This window comes from Sphaerodactylus townsendi, unplaced genomic scaffold (assembly GCF_021028975.2).
Source record: "Sphaerodactylus townsendi isolate TG3544 unplaced genomic scaffold, MPM_Stown_v2.3 scaffold_18, whole genome shotgun sequence".
Taxonomy (NCBI): domain Eukaryota; kingdom Metazoa; phylum Chordata; class Lepidosauria; order Squamata; family Sphaerodactylidae; genus Sphaerodactylus; species Sphaerodactylus townsendi.
This window is the reverse complement of record NW_025950341.1, coordinates 2,125,000-2,139,821: the sequence shown is the minus strand read 5'-3', so window position 1 is coordinate 2,139,821 and position 14,822 is coordinate 2,125,000. Positions and strand designations below refer to the sequence as shown.

At 43.2% G+C, this 14,822-nt stretch overlaps 1 protein-coding gene across 1 annotated transcript in view; it reads left to right on the top strand.

Annotated features, from left to right (window-relative positions):
- The window catches only part of SWT1 (SWT1 RNA endoribonuclease homolog), a 42,096-nt gene that overhangs the window by 8,272 nt on the left and 19,002 nt on the right, over positions 1 to 14,822 (top strand). Inside the window, 7 exon segments of the mRNA XM_048482528.1 lie at positions 424 to 482; positions 2,544 to 3,282; positions 4,369 to 4,434; positions 6,231 to 6,360; positions 6,472 to 6,570; positions 7,585 to 7,773; positions 9,357 to 9,450. Of these exon segments, the coding sequence (XP_048338485.1) occupies positions 424 to 482; positions 2,544 to 3,282; positions 4,369 to 4,434; positions 6,231 to 6,360; positions 6,472 to 6,570; positions 7,585 to 7,773; positions 9,357 to 9,450 (1,376 nt within the window).

Sequence of the window (14,822 nt, the reverse complement as noted above, 5' to 3'; positions counted from 1 at the left end):
TAATCCAATGAAGTATGTTCCTGTTGTCTCTTGGGTTGGGGTTCTGATCAATTGCCTTAGTTCCTGCCCCTTTTTGACCTGGCCTCTTTGTCCATATAACTTGAGTCAGTCTTGCTTTTGTTCTGTTCGCAGTAGCTCTTCTGTTTACAGTATTCAGCTCTTATCAGTCTCAAAACATCCTGTACTCTGGATTTTTTCCATTAAAAGTTGAAATGAATGAGGAATAAGACTTGTTTCAAATCTATGGTAGTCTTGTGCCATATTATCTATTACAAAATTATAGGCCACTGTGTACATCTTCCCAATAGCCAGAAAAGACCAGTCACTCAATTCCTTCCCTGGAATTTGTTGCAAAAGGTTGAAGTGCTGTTACATATTTGTTATAAAGCTGTTATAATTGCAGCCAATGTTGTTCTCTTTCAGAAATATGAGGGGGCAGAAGTCCATAAATGTAATAACAAAGTACAGCCATGGAGTCAAAGGTAAACTTTTCTTTGCAATTAAGTCCAGCAACTTAAAAATATTATTGTATTAATTGCTTTTCTGTAGTTGCTTTTTATGGTGTAAAAGGTAAATGTAGTCCCCTGTGCAAACACGAGATCATTAACCCATGAAATGACATTCCATGACAGTGTGTACCGGGCAGACTATGTTTACAGGGTGATTTGCCATTGCCTTCTCCATTCATTAACACTTTGCCCCCAGCAAGCTGTGTATTCGTTTTACCGACCTTGAAAGGATGATGGATTGAGTCAGCCTTAAGCCAGCTACCTGAACCCCCCCCCCCGCCCCCCGGAAGAAACCCCACTGATTTCCAGTCACAGAATATTTGTGAATAGGTGAATAAAACTAAAGTGCAGGAAGGGGAATTAGGCCACTTTGAGCCCTAAAGCTTTAGGGAGAACAAGATGCACATTTTACCTGAACTCTCCAGTAGTGCACAGAAAGGGGGATGGTAAAAATACCCTCTTTGCACTATGCCAGTCAGGTTAGTGACCGGCTTGTTGCTTGCTTGGCCTCAAATGCTGCAGCAATCAAACCATGGCTTGTGATCTATATAGAGTAGACACTTGTCACTTTTTGGAAGGAGGTGCTGCTAGAGGATATGTCTGAAGGTTAAAGTGTGTTGTGCATTCTACTTTGGTCTCCTGGGGAGCCACTTTTAGCATTCTTTTCTCAGTGTAGTATGCTGTCTGGTTTACCCAAGGTGGAGACACAGTCTCTCAATATGGTGGGGAATATTAGCTTAGAGCAGACTACTTATTAATGTTGCGAAAGGCTGGGTAAGGAATCTGTAATACCAGCGTATATGAAGATCAGCTTTTGGAAGAAAATCCACAGAAAAGGATATAATGCAAAATTGACAGTCTTTATTGTAGGGATAAGGGGTTTACAATGACTTGGTTCAATGCAGCAAACCTACACAAACAGAATTTGAAATTTTTTTATATCTCCAGGATAAGCAGGATTATACTTTATCACTCCCTGCCAGGAGGAGTTCTTATATTCTCCAGGACATACTCTCTACCAGCCCCTGCCAGCATGGTCAATTGGCCATGCTGGCAGGGGCTGATGGGAATTGTAGTCCATAACATCTGGAGTGCCAAAGGTTCGCCACCACTGTCCTAAGCTATAGATAGGTTGGAAAATAGGTTTGGAATAGAAAAGGATATGGGATATATGGGTAATACGACCTGATTGCGACATGAAGAAGATCCAGGGTTCAGAGCCAAATGGCCAGCGTTTGGTTCCGGGGGCAACACATTTGACCCAGTGACAAAGATGGAAAGATGTCAGTGTTACTGGGCGGTTGGCCCTTTGGAAGGTAGGATATTTATAAAGAACTACCTTTGTGGGGATGTTAGGACAACTTCTGGGAGGTGTCCAGATGGATTGTTTGAGAAACAATAGAGTGCATTGTATAGTGGTCAGAAGAAGTTAGTTACAGAACGGAGTATCTGGGTTAAGATAATCATGGCAGACAATGATATTAGGAGTCTTCCTGTGGCTGGAAATGAGTATCCGTTCAGCAAGGCTACTTTCTCATGTTGGGGACGCATTCTTCCTTGGCTGTGGAGCTGAAAATGTGCTGATATGGCAAACAAGCTCCATGAGAACAAAAAAACAATTCCTGGAAGCTTCTTCTTGTAGGTAGACGGGCTATTGCCAGAGAATGGGCTCCCCATCTCTGCAACGCCAACATCACTCTTTAGGCTGGCAAGCAGGCAGGGATACATGTGAATAAGCACTCTCCCCCACCCCTTTTTATGCCAGGGCAGTATGGTAACAGTCTGGTGCTTAGCTCGTTTCCTAGTCTTGGCCTGTTTGCCTGGCTTTAGGTCCTATTTCTAGGAAAGTTGAAACCCATAGTTCTGGGGGGCATTATATTGCAGCCCTAGGCTGCTGAACTGCCTTGCACTATAATAGGAGGGGGGGACCTCTCAGCTGTTGAGCCCTCCCCCTTCATACCTCACCTGCATTTCAAGTGAATTCTCAACTGTCACAAATTGCTTTGTAATATCCTCTCCATGATGCTTCTGCAGGTCTGGTGATGACTCTGGATACACCAAAACAAAAAGGAGTCTTGAACTGAAAGAGACTGCTAAAGGTTTTGAAAAAGAGACTCCAGAAGGTCCCAGCAGCAATTGTTTTTTATTCCTGCCTACTAAGAAGCGTGAGAAGATCACTTTACATTTTAAAAATAAGGCTAAACACGAGGGAGATGGAGGAAGCCATAAAAACACAACAGCCTCTCCTAGCAATGAAGGCTCTGAATCAAATACCTGCAGAGACTCTGATGCTCAAAGAAGGAAAAGGGAGTTGATGTGCCTAAATGGTTGGGGGAAAAACAAAAAGAAGGTCAAAGTGGAGCACACCAAACTGAAAGAAATCATAGTGAAGCAAGTGCTAGAGCAGTTTGAGGAAGCCTCACTTCCCACCCCATGCTCTTCCCACCTTAAGAAAAAGCTTTCCAATGTGAGTACAGTCAACAGACCACAGCCACCGTCCAAAAAGCCATATGCAGTCTTGGATGATGTCTCAGGCCAGAAGCTGTTCATGCGAGAATGCAAAGAAGCGCCTCTGAAAACAGCGAAGCATGCTTTACCAGAGCTACCCAGGAAAAGTGTCAAGGAGAGGAGACATGTTCCCTCAACTGAACTGTCAAAAGGTTGGAAGGATCAGAAGCAGAAAGAACAGCAACATCTTGATCATATCGATAATATTTGTAATGCAAGGACACGCAGAAAGATAGGGGAGGAAGCAGTTTTGCATATAAATCAGGTAAAGTGAAAACAATAAAAATTAAATGAAGACCTGAAATAGTCAAGTTCCTTCACTTTATTTTATTTATGAAAATATAGACCCCACCTCATACCTGCATCTCTAGGCAGCTTACCCAGGTTAAAAACTATAAGAATCCACAATAAAGCATCATAAATAAAATATAACAATTAAACAACAATAAAAGTAACATTAAAATAGCCCCAACCTTCATTCCTCAGATCAGCAGCTGAAGAGGGGGTTTCCAACGAGACTTCACCATAAATGCTATTGATTTTTTTTAATGCCAAAAACATTAGTTTGGTCACACACACCCCCCCCCCCCCTTGTACTGCTCTGTTGTTAGCTGTCCCAAGCCACATTCTGTGGGAGGAGCAGAATAAAAATCTAATAAATAAATCTCTATAGCTATAAAATAAATAAATATCTACACACATCAAACTTCTCTAATTTTATAATTTCCTACTGTACTGTCTATTGAGTAATGCAACACCTTCTATAATTTTCTTGGCATCACGTTTATCCGTTTCTGGCGGGAAAATTTTTCCCCTTCCATTTTCTTTTCTGCAAAAAAAAGTTCATGGTTAGCATTTTATTGTGCTTTTGTCAGTGAAACATTTACAGGCAGATATGTCATGCAACGTTTGCAGACATTCCTGCGGCCAACAGAAAACTTGTCAGCCTCTGTGAAGAAATGTTATTTATCATCAGGGTTCTAGTGAAATTCTTGAAAGCCACAACTGTATAGACTTAACAGACTTGACTTATTGTTTCTGTGTTCCAGAAATGATAAACATTCAGGCTGGGGAGTCTTCACTGGCCTCTGCCCCCTCCCCCCTCCCTCAATGGAAGCTTCTTTCATTGTAGAACAGAAATCAACATGGATAATTACTTTGCGCTCCTAGTAATATTTCAGCCTCACCATCTTAGAGGTTCACACTATTTTCTGTGGTATAACACTTTTGATACGACATGAATGTTTTATTTATATTATGCCTTTCTGTTCAAAAATTATACACTAAAGTTGACTAACAGACAAGAAGAAACTTCACTAAATGTCAACCTAATACTGTTGCTTCTTTACAGGACACCAGAGGTCTGCATCATTCTTGCCTAGCTCAACCTGCTGAAACTACCAATCCAGACCAAGAGGTTAGAGCCTGCGTCGTTTTATTAGTCTTACACATCTGTATTGTGCTGCCGTTTTTTGTTCACACAGTTACAACCCTTACCTTTTCTAATTACTTGAACTCATAAAAGGCCATAGATCTATCAAGGTAGGTGTTGTCTATTGAAACTGGAAGTTTCAGGACTTCAGGTGGAGGTTTTTCATACTATCCATCACCTTGTAATTTTTTTAAACTGGACATGTGGAAATAGAATCTGAGACCTTCTTCATGCAAAGCAGCTGCTCTCCCACTGAACCACAGCCCTTCTTCCTTGACTCTGCAACTTTTTGCCAAGAAGCATAAATAGCTTAATAAAGAAATCTAGTAGCACTTAATACTGAATCCAGTAGATTGAGTATTCTCCTGCCAAGGATTGCCAGCTCTGAGTTGGGCAGTTCCTGGGGTTTTGGGGGTGGGGTTTGGGTGAGGCAGGGTTTGGGGAGGGAAGGGACTTCAGCAGGGTGTAATGTCGTAAGTTTCACCCTCCAAAGCAGTCATTTCCTCCAGGATAAACTAAAGAGCAGTTTTAATTCCAGGAGGATGCTAAGCTTCACTTGAAAGTTGACAACCTTAGGTCTAAATGAACATTCAGCAGAAAGAATTCCCAGTAATTACAAATGCCATAGGTTTTTCTTGCATGGGGCTGGTAGAAGCATAATGCGGATGATCACTTAAGCATAGTTGGGGGATTGCATTCTTGTCCTGTCCCTCTTACAGCCTTTCCGGTATGAATTCTTTCCACTAAGCGAGGTTAACAGTTATTTATTTATTTATTTAACTTTCTATACCACCCATCCCCAAAGGGCTCTGGGCGGTTTACAACATATAAAATGGCAACATAAAACCCAATACAGTATAAAATCACTTAAAATTAATAAATTAACAAATATACAGTATAAAATTTTAATTGGCAAGATGGCAGTCCTATTTGCATCAACGAGAGTTGAGAAGGTGGTAGCAGCATCAGATGTTACAAATTCAGCCACCAGATGGAATATAGGGGATGGCACTTCAATGGCTAACCCTCCCCCCCCCAAAAGAAAAAAAAGGCCCGGTGGAATAATTCTGTCTTACAAGCCCTGCGGAACTCTGCAAGGTCCTGCAGGGCACAGACAGATGGGGGCAAGGAGTTCCACCAGACAGGTCCTGGTCCGGGTGGAGACCAGACATTATGGAGGGGCCTGGGACCACCAGTAGGTTGGCCTCTGCTGAACACAGAGGCTGGGTGGGGACATAGACGGGCAGACAGTCTCTGATGAGGGCCCCAGGCCGTGGATTACCTTAAAGATTAATACTAACACCTTGAAATTGATCCCATGCTCCATTGGCAACCAATGCCACTCATCTAATCATTTTGTTGGGAAAATCATGGTTCGGCAAAGAACCTGGTTAACTATGGTTAATGTCAGTGCTGGAAAAAATCCCTTTGATTTAAGGCTGGACATAGCAGATGAGAAATGGGAGGCAACAGATCATCTCACAACTGCTCCAAATTGCTTACACATGTTTAATAGATTCCCTTTCTGTCTCTTCCACCACTCCATCCCCAAGTTATCCTTGTGCCAGTGCTGAGTTTGGAAAGCAGGAAAACCTCAGAAAGCTACTTTCTTCTGTGAATAAAATTGTTATCCATGGGCAAAGGTTGTGGTTGTGAATAGGTTGTTACTTATTTGAATCGAAAAATGCCCTAAAGCAGGATCACTTATGTGAAAATTCATGACCTTAATGGATTAAAATGTGCAAACGGTTTATTTTATATTTATATTTCTGTTCTCACAGATGCAGATAGTAGAAGACTTGCATGCTGCTCGTGTTGACAGAAAGATAGTTTTGCCTGTGGTGGAGACTTGTGGAGAGTTGACTAGCATGGAAATAGATCTTCCAGATGAGGAAGCAACCAAGTTTTCTAGTAAGTTGACTTGTGTAGAGTGTTTTTTGGTTTCCTCTGTGGGAAAGAAGAATAAACACGGTATCCAAATTATTAAAATTGTAATTACTGTGCCGTTTATTCTTGTAACAGGGAGGCTTTCTGACGTGAATACTTTGATTGTGATTGATACTAACATACTGATCAGCCATCTAGAGCTCATTAAGTCTTTGAAGAATACAGATATCCCAGGTGCGTGGACTTAGCTGTAGAACTGAAATATATATAGAATGCTTATCTTGCTCAACAGCTGTTGCATTGCACAAATTAGGCATTGTGTATTGTTACTCTGTACCTTGTAGTGTGCTTCTGCTGGAAAGAAATACCCTGACATTCTCCTTGTTTTAACATAATTTCAGATGATAAACTTGTATTTCTGCTTTTTTTCTGATTGAACTTTGAAAGTGTTAGCTGATAAAGCAGAGAGCAATCTCCTGGGTGGTTGTTGGTTTTTTTTTGTTCCAGAGAAGGGTATTCCTGAATTAGGTAGGCAAAGGGATTTGCCCAAGGTAGCAACCTTACCATCTCTCTATTCCTCCTTGCCATTTATCACAGGGAGAGGTTTAGAATCTCTGCTGGTTTTTAGTCATTAATTTTCCTGAAAATAGGCACACTGTCATCTGGCAAACTAAAACAATTTAGGGAGAAAAAGTGGAGCCAGTTAGGGCCCAGGTGCAGCTCTGCACCCACTGACCTCTCCCTGGCTATAAACATGATTTGAGAAGGATGAAATATTTTCTGTTCTTCAGTTAGGAAGGCTGAGCTGAATACCATGACCACCTTTGCTCCACTGCCATCTTTCCACACTTGAGAGGCTACAAAACTCTCTTGGAGATCACTGCCTTTTCAAACGTGTTGCATTCTGATGAGTGAGTTGGATACATTCTGAAAGCAGCTTTTATTTGTGAGGAGAATGGGAAGAACTGGTATATTTACTGACTAATATTTGACATTATCTGGTTCCAGTCTAATTTGTTTTTCCGTTGATTAGACAGAGCAGTATTGATAAATATACCAGAAGTTGAGGAATATTAAATAGTTCTTACAATGTCTGTATTTAAATGGATATATTGAAACAGGAACTATTTTTAAATATTCCAACCAGATGACTGGTCTGTAGCTGAGTCAGTTTTTAATATAAAAACAATACATCTCTTTGTAGAGGACATTTATAAGGAAGAAAACAGCATTTGTCTTCTGTTTCAGGTATTGGTAAATTTGGGCTTGTCATCCCCTGGGTGGTCTTACAAGAACTGGACAATTTAAAGAAAGGAAGAATATTGGCAAATGTTGCTCAAAAAGCAGTCCCTGCTGTACACTTCATCCACACGTGCCTCAAAAACCAGGACTCCAAGTTGTGGGGACAATCTATGCAGCTTGCTTCTCAGCGAACATGTAAGCCATAGCAAAGATGATGGGTTCTATTAAAAATTTGCAGCATGGCCTGGCTGCTGTGAAGGTTGCCCTCTCCTTCTTTAATCAGAATAACTGAACATATATATTTTTTTCAGTTTCAGTATAACTTTATGTCATCTGAACACCTTTTTCAGGGATGGGGTTAGGAAGCATTCCAGTGTGTGCCCGTGAATATGGCAGAGGGGAGGGGGTACTGCATTGCTTATACCTGTGTATAATCCCACATTCTGCAATGCAGAATGTGCGATTACACAGCTACAAAACTTTTATTTTGAGCTGCAGCCAAAATAGGCAATTGACCAAAGACAGAAGCAAAACTTTTTATTTTGAGCTGCAGCCATAATAGGCAATTGATCAAAGACAGAAGCAAAGTTACAGTCAAAGTTCAGAGGTTATATAGATATATATATGTCAGTCACAAAAACATTCTTGATTACATAATTTTTAGCCAGTCTTTTACATAAGGTGATCCTGACCAGAAAATGCTGACTAGGAGGGCCTTTGGGGTGGAGATTTTGCCATTCCAGTGATAGGGCAACATTCCAGCAAAATTGCATATAAAACTCTTCCACTGCAAAGTCGCATAACAATGAGTTGGTGTTTTGGCTAATGTCTTTATCTCTTACCCTGGAGGAGGAAGAATCTAATTAATGGCCTTTCTGAATCTTTCATGTTCTTCAAGTACCCTTCATGGGCAGGAGGCTTGAAACTCCCTACTGAGTTATTGTCTAGGCCAGGAAGGGTCATTCACATTTCAATATCTTTCAATGCCCACATTGACCCCAATAGTCAAAGGCAAGGTCCCAGAGGCTGGATGCCCTATAGGCATGCATAGAAGGCAAAATGCCAGTAAGCAGGAAAAAGACGTTTTTCTCTTTAGCTTACCTATGCTGCAAAGGACCCATTTCTTTATTAATATCTACTGTCTAATAAAATATATATTCCTGGTTATGATCTGTCTATTCAGGCTACTGCCACAGTCCAGGCAAACCATTTTAGATATGTAATAGCATGGAGAAAGTTCCATGAGAACAGAAAAAACCAGACACTACTCTTGCAAGACAGCCCCCCCCCCCCCGCCCCGCCATTCCTGTTATACTGATGCTACATTTGTGGTACTTCGACCTGAAAAAAAATGCTACCCTTCTTGGTCTCATGGAAGTGATGCTTGCTTCCTAGTTGCTACCTGGTGTGTAGAAGTCTGAGAAATGTCTCCTTGTAGGGATTCTTGGTTCACACAAGATATGGCTCAGAAATGATTCCATGGAGAAAGTTCTGCAGCAAAAAAGATTCTGTGCCTGTTCAAACAATTCCCACAAATTTTACCTTGGGAGAAACAGGATTCAGGCCTGCACATTCCTTCTGCCATTTTTCTTACCATAGGAACAACTTTTAACAAATTAATTGGCAAGATTCTGTTGCTTCTAAACATGGTGTCGCCGTGATACTGCAAGAGGGGAACTCAGGGTAAAAGTGTAATCTGAATTTCCATAACTACTACTTTAATATTATGTACTTAGCTTCTTTTAGACTATACTGATCTATTTTTGTTGAATTTATAGATGGTTTCAGTGTTGAGAATAATGATGATCGTGTGTTGCAATGCTGCCTTCAGTACCAAGAACTCTTCCCTCAAGCTGAAGTTGTATTATTGACGTAAGTCTTAAAAGCATTCCACATTTGTTTTTCAGTTGGAGAGCTGTTTTCAGATAGAGAAAAATAGTTCTTCATATGCTTATGTGTGTGTAGAATGTGTATATATGAAGAACACATTTAAGAATGTGTAAATTATGTTAGTCAGTTTCCATGGGTTTATGCTTATGTTTTATGTAATGTTATATGAATATGCTTTTATTGGCAGCCCTGATCCCTGAGTGAGAGAAATAAAATCTATATATCTAATTCCCACGTCTCCCCTTCCTTCAGAGACTTCAGTCTGCAAATTGGGGGCACACTCACCCCAACAGATTTTTCTGCAGACTTATGAAAGCCCCTGTATCTGCAGAAATTAGAAAAACAACTGTGGGGAGGGTTGAATCCCCCAAGTTTAAAAAAAGCATCATTTGTGCATATGTGGACAATGCTCTGCCATGTCAAAATGATGGTGGCGCTGCTAGAGGGAGCCAGACAAGGCTCTGTTGGTTGCTGGGCCAGACTAGACTACAGTAGTGATGGCAGATGCCAGGAGAGGCTTCTGGACTGTGCCACTGCTGTGGCGGAAGCCTGGGACAGCTCTGGGTCTGACAGTTTCCACAGCAAACACCTGGGTTTTAGATCAGTGGTTGAGCTTGCCAGCCAAGATTGGGACTGGAGGAAGTGGCCTGGGCAGGTTCAGCAATGTGTGTGTGTGGGGGGGGGGGGGGGGGGGAACTTCCCCCTCCCAAATGTTTCATGGCCTCCCACTTGTAAATAAATGAATTGACATATAGTTGAACCAGTTATAATTTATGTTATTTAAATACCGCCTTTCTTCCCAGTGGGATCCCAAAGTGAGAGCAAGCGTGGTGTAGTGGTTAAGAGCGATCAACTCTGAGAAATGGGTTTGATTCTCCACTTTTACACATGAAGCCTGCTGGGTGATCTTGGGCTAGTCACAGTTCTCTCAGAACTCTCTACGCCCAACTATCTCACAAGGGCCAATTCCACACTCACTAACTCAACCTAGGTTCGATCCTTCGGGCTGGAAATGGCGACGTAGGTCTATTCCTCCGTTACTCCCCACAGCAGTTGAGGTCATCCTGCCGGAGCCAAGCTCAGAGGGCGGAATCACCTCAGCACGTCATTCAATCCTCGTTCCTGATAGGCTGCTGCGTTGCTATGAGCATCGTTTAATTCACCCTCCGTTTATGCGCATGGCCTATACAGGCCATATATACAGAAGCGGGGGGTGGGGGGAAGGCGCGCTTTTTGCCGGCCTAAGTCTCCCATTCTGCGCATGTCCAAGACATTAGACCCGTGATGGCGAACCTTTGGCACGCGTGCCTGAGGTGGCACGCGGCAGCCTCTTGCTGGGCACGTGAGGCTCTGACTCTCCCCCTCCCCCTCTCCCCCCCTCGCACTGGCTCCGGCTCGTCAGAGGCGCCAGAAAGGGCCTCCGAGGCAGGGCGCAAAAACCCCACTGCCTTCTGGGGCGGTCTTCCTCCCGCGCTGCCTTCTGGGGCGTTTCCCTCTTTCCCGCCCTGTGCTCTCTCGGCTCTCCCTCGTGCTCAGCTGTTTCAGTGCTCTCTCGGCTCTACCTCGTGCTCAGCTGTTTCAGTGCTGGTGACTGGTCCATCTTGTCGGGTTGTCTGCTGCTGCCGGGCTGCTGTGCCTCCTGGAGACCGTGCAAGCCTCGGTAGGTCCAGCGGCAGCGGTCACAAACTTGGAGGGTGGGAGGATTTGAAAGGCGCGGCAGAGTCAAGCAGTAAAAAGCGAGAACCATGGAGGAGCCTGTTGGGAGGGGGCTCAGAGAGACGTGCTCCCGGCTGAGGGAGGACACATGGCTTCGTGAAGACTGGAGAGAAAGCTCCCCGGGAGCTCCTCAGAGGAGACCCTTTTTCGGGGGGGGGGGCTTCTGGGCAGTCCAGCCCGCCCGCCGTGTACCATCCTTGCATGAACTTGGAGGGCACGATCTTGGAGGGGGGGTGGATGGGCTCGGGTGGACGAGGCGGCTACGTAACAAATGAGAAAGCTGTAGGAGCCTGTTGGGAAGGGGCGCGGAGAGACACGCTCCCGGCTGGAGGAGGGCACATGGCTTCATGGAGAGAAAGAGACGCGCTTTCGTTAGCGGCGGGCGGGAGGAGACGTTTCTTGCCGAGAGAGAGAGAGAGAGAGAGAGAGAGAGAGAGGGACTCACTCCCTGCCTGGTCTTACAGCAGCGCTTCGACTCCCCTCCTGGCCCCTTTTATTTCCTCCTGCCAGCAACCCCGTTAGCTCCTCAGAGGAGACCCTTTTCGGGGGGGGGGGGAGTCTTCTGGGCAGTCCAGCCTGCCCGCCATGTACCATCCTTGTAAGGACATCTCCCTCACTTTGCCTCTGAGAACAGCCTCTGCTCCACGTTTCCAGCCAGTGCCGGATTTTGTGTCTGGAAGTTTTTGAGCAGCAGGCACCATGCACGCGCTGGCTGGTGTGCTCTCTTAGGAAAGAGATTTCTCTCCCACAAAGACATGTTTTCCACAGTCAGTTGGGCAAGCACGGGGATTATCTCAAAATTTGTAGCTGTTTACATAAAATGCGGGTGGGGGTGGATGCCTTGAAAAGAGCGTGAGGACGATCCCCCCTCCTCTCCCCAGTCACCGTCCAGCAATCGCTAGCTCTCATGTTGACACACCTTGCCCTTCCAGCCTGTCGTGTGTGTGTGTGTGTGTGTGTGTGTGTGTGTGTGTGTGTGTGTGTGTGTGTTTATGGAGGCAAGGGCATTCGTAAAGCACAAAATGCATTTCCAGTGGACCAGAGAGAAGGTGGTGGTGTTTTTTATCTTTTCCCCATTAGAGTCTCCTCTTCATTATGTAAGGAGGAGCGGTGAAGAGAGAGGGGGAGGGGGAAAGGAATTTAAGATCTCATGTTAACTTCCTTTTTTCATATTTCTTGGGAGAATGATGATTTGGAGGCAACCAGATCTCATTAAATAAAAATTTCAGGATCCAAAGATCCCTGGGCAAAAAATCCCTTCCCCCCACCCCAGCAACTCTCCATGCTTTCTGAGATGTCTGAATAATAAAATCAATAACTTCTCTTCCACCACCCCTGAACTTAAATTGGGAGTGAAAAGTTGGTTTAATGAGGCATGCAACCTGGGAATTGCAATTGAAATTCCCTGAAATTACAGGGTTAATCCTAAACAAGAATTCTTTATTAAATATGTATTGGTCAAACTAAGGGTCTTTTTTTTTAATTTAAAGCAGAGTATTTTCATACTTTTAATTCCTGCCAGTGATTTTATAATCATTTATTCCCTCTCAACTCACTTTCTCCAGCTTTAAAAAACTGCTGCTTTAATATGGAAACCATGTGTAGCCAAATGCCCATAAACAAAGAGCAAAAAGAGTGAAGGGAAGATTAAATAAGGCATGTAAATAGGTCTGCTTTCAACATTTGCTTTAAATTAACAACCTGTATGGCTTAAAGGTGGTTCTTTAAATTGTTTGTTGACACTGGATTTGAGAAAAATCATGCTGAGACTTGTTGATATTTGAAATAAATATGGATGTTTTAAAAGTATTGGGATGAATGAGCAAGCAACAGTTTGCCAAAATGATTGCATGGAGGAGGACAGTGTAATGAAATTCTCAAAGTAAAGATGCTAAAAAGCTATATAAGCTGAGGGAAAGGAAAAAAAAAGAATTGATTATTGTTTCTGTACAACACAAAATGAAGTTATTGGAATGATTCCTTCTCTTTCAAGGAACAGTTATTGGAGATATTTTTGTCAAGAATGTGGCACCAAAGGTGGCCACTGTACTCATTGGTCTTTTGCAAAGAAATCTGCCATTATTACCAGGGGCTTGGTTTGCTCACATGTGAGCTTTTATTCCACGCAGACTGAGCTGAAAACCTTTATATTTATATGCCTCTCTATATACTTCCTTAAATATATTCTTTGCTATCATAAGACACAACCATTAGGCTTTCTTAACACTTGCTAATTCTACCTTCCACTTTAATCACCTCCCCCAACAGTCATCTTGTGAGGGTAGGTAAGGCTGAGAGAGTTCTTGGAGCCATGTGTTGCCATTCTGGTGGTCAGCAAATTCAAAAGGAGACAGTTGAGAATCACTGGTCTATTCAGGGAATATCCATTTCTTTAGTGTTAGATATGTTATTATTAGGATAGATTTGTACTGGATGCTTAATTTTTAACAAATGTCTTTCTCCAGCCTCCAAGTCACCCAGAAATGGCTACAGCCAAAAAAGCTAAAATAGACAGTGGAAGATCACTCCAAGAGACCTGGACAGAGTTATTTGGAGTGATTGAGCAGCGATTGGGAAGGCGTTCTGTGTGTCCTGTGTAATGTAGAAAGTGTTGTCTGTCGCACATCAAGTGTCAAGCGACACTTTGACACCAATACGAAAATGTTGCCAAACTTGATGAAGCTGAAAGAAAGAGTTTCTTGAAGTAGAGGAGCTATCATTCAACATCTTAGTTGTTCCAACTATCTTTCCAGAACAAATCATCTGACAGCTGCCAGCTTTCAAATTTCACGCTGCCTAGCAAAACACGGCAAACCCCTCTCTGATGGGGAGATTATCAAAAGCAGCCATGTTGTCTGGGGGTAATTTACTGTTTTCATGATTTCTCAAACAAGGACAAAAATTCTGAAGCGGCTTTTCTGAGATGGCAATTGCTTAGAAATACTGTGAAAGATCGAGTCCAGCGCTATGGCAACTGATGTTAGTCAGCAGCTCACCACTGACTTACAAAAGGCAGCCTGTTACTCCATTTGCGTGGATGAAAGTACAGATGTGACTGATCATGCCAGGCTAGCAGTAATTCTGGCGGTTATGCTGCTGGTGACATCATGAGAGAAGAGCTGGTGAAAAACTGGTGTCTTTGCCCAAAAAAAAGAACACAAGGGATGAATATCCACAGTGCTGTGATGGAGGCTTTTGGCCGTGCAATATCAGACCAGAGAGAGTGGTTTCAATCACTAGTGATGGGGCACCTTCCATGGTGGAAGGGGGGGCAACATCTGGCTTCATACAGTTCTTTGTTAAGAAGTAAAACATCCAGTCATCCAGTTCCATTGCATTGCCACCAGGAAGCTCTTTTGTGCCAGGGACAGCAACAAAACATTTGGCGATGTCCTCAAAGATGTCACAAAATGGTCAATGTACATCATGGCTCGTGCTCTGAATTACCGACAGTTTCAGACACTTCTTGAGGAGGTTCAGGCACAGTATAATTGTTTACTTATGGTACAACAATGTCGGTGTTGCTGAGAGCAGCGAGTCCTGGAGATTTGTAGCCTGCTTGGATGAAATTAGGCTGTTTATGAATGAAAGGGGCAGGAATTTCCACAACTCACTGATATGGCCTGGCTTACCAACCT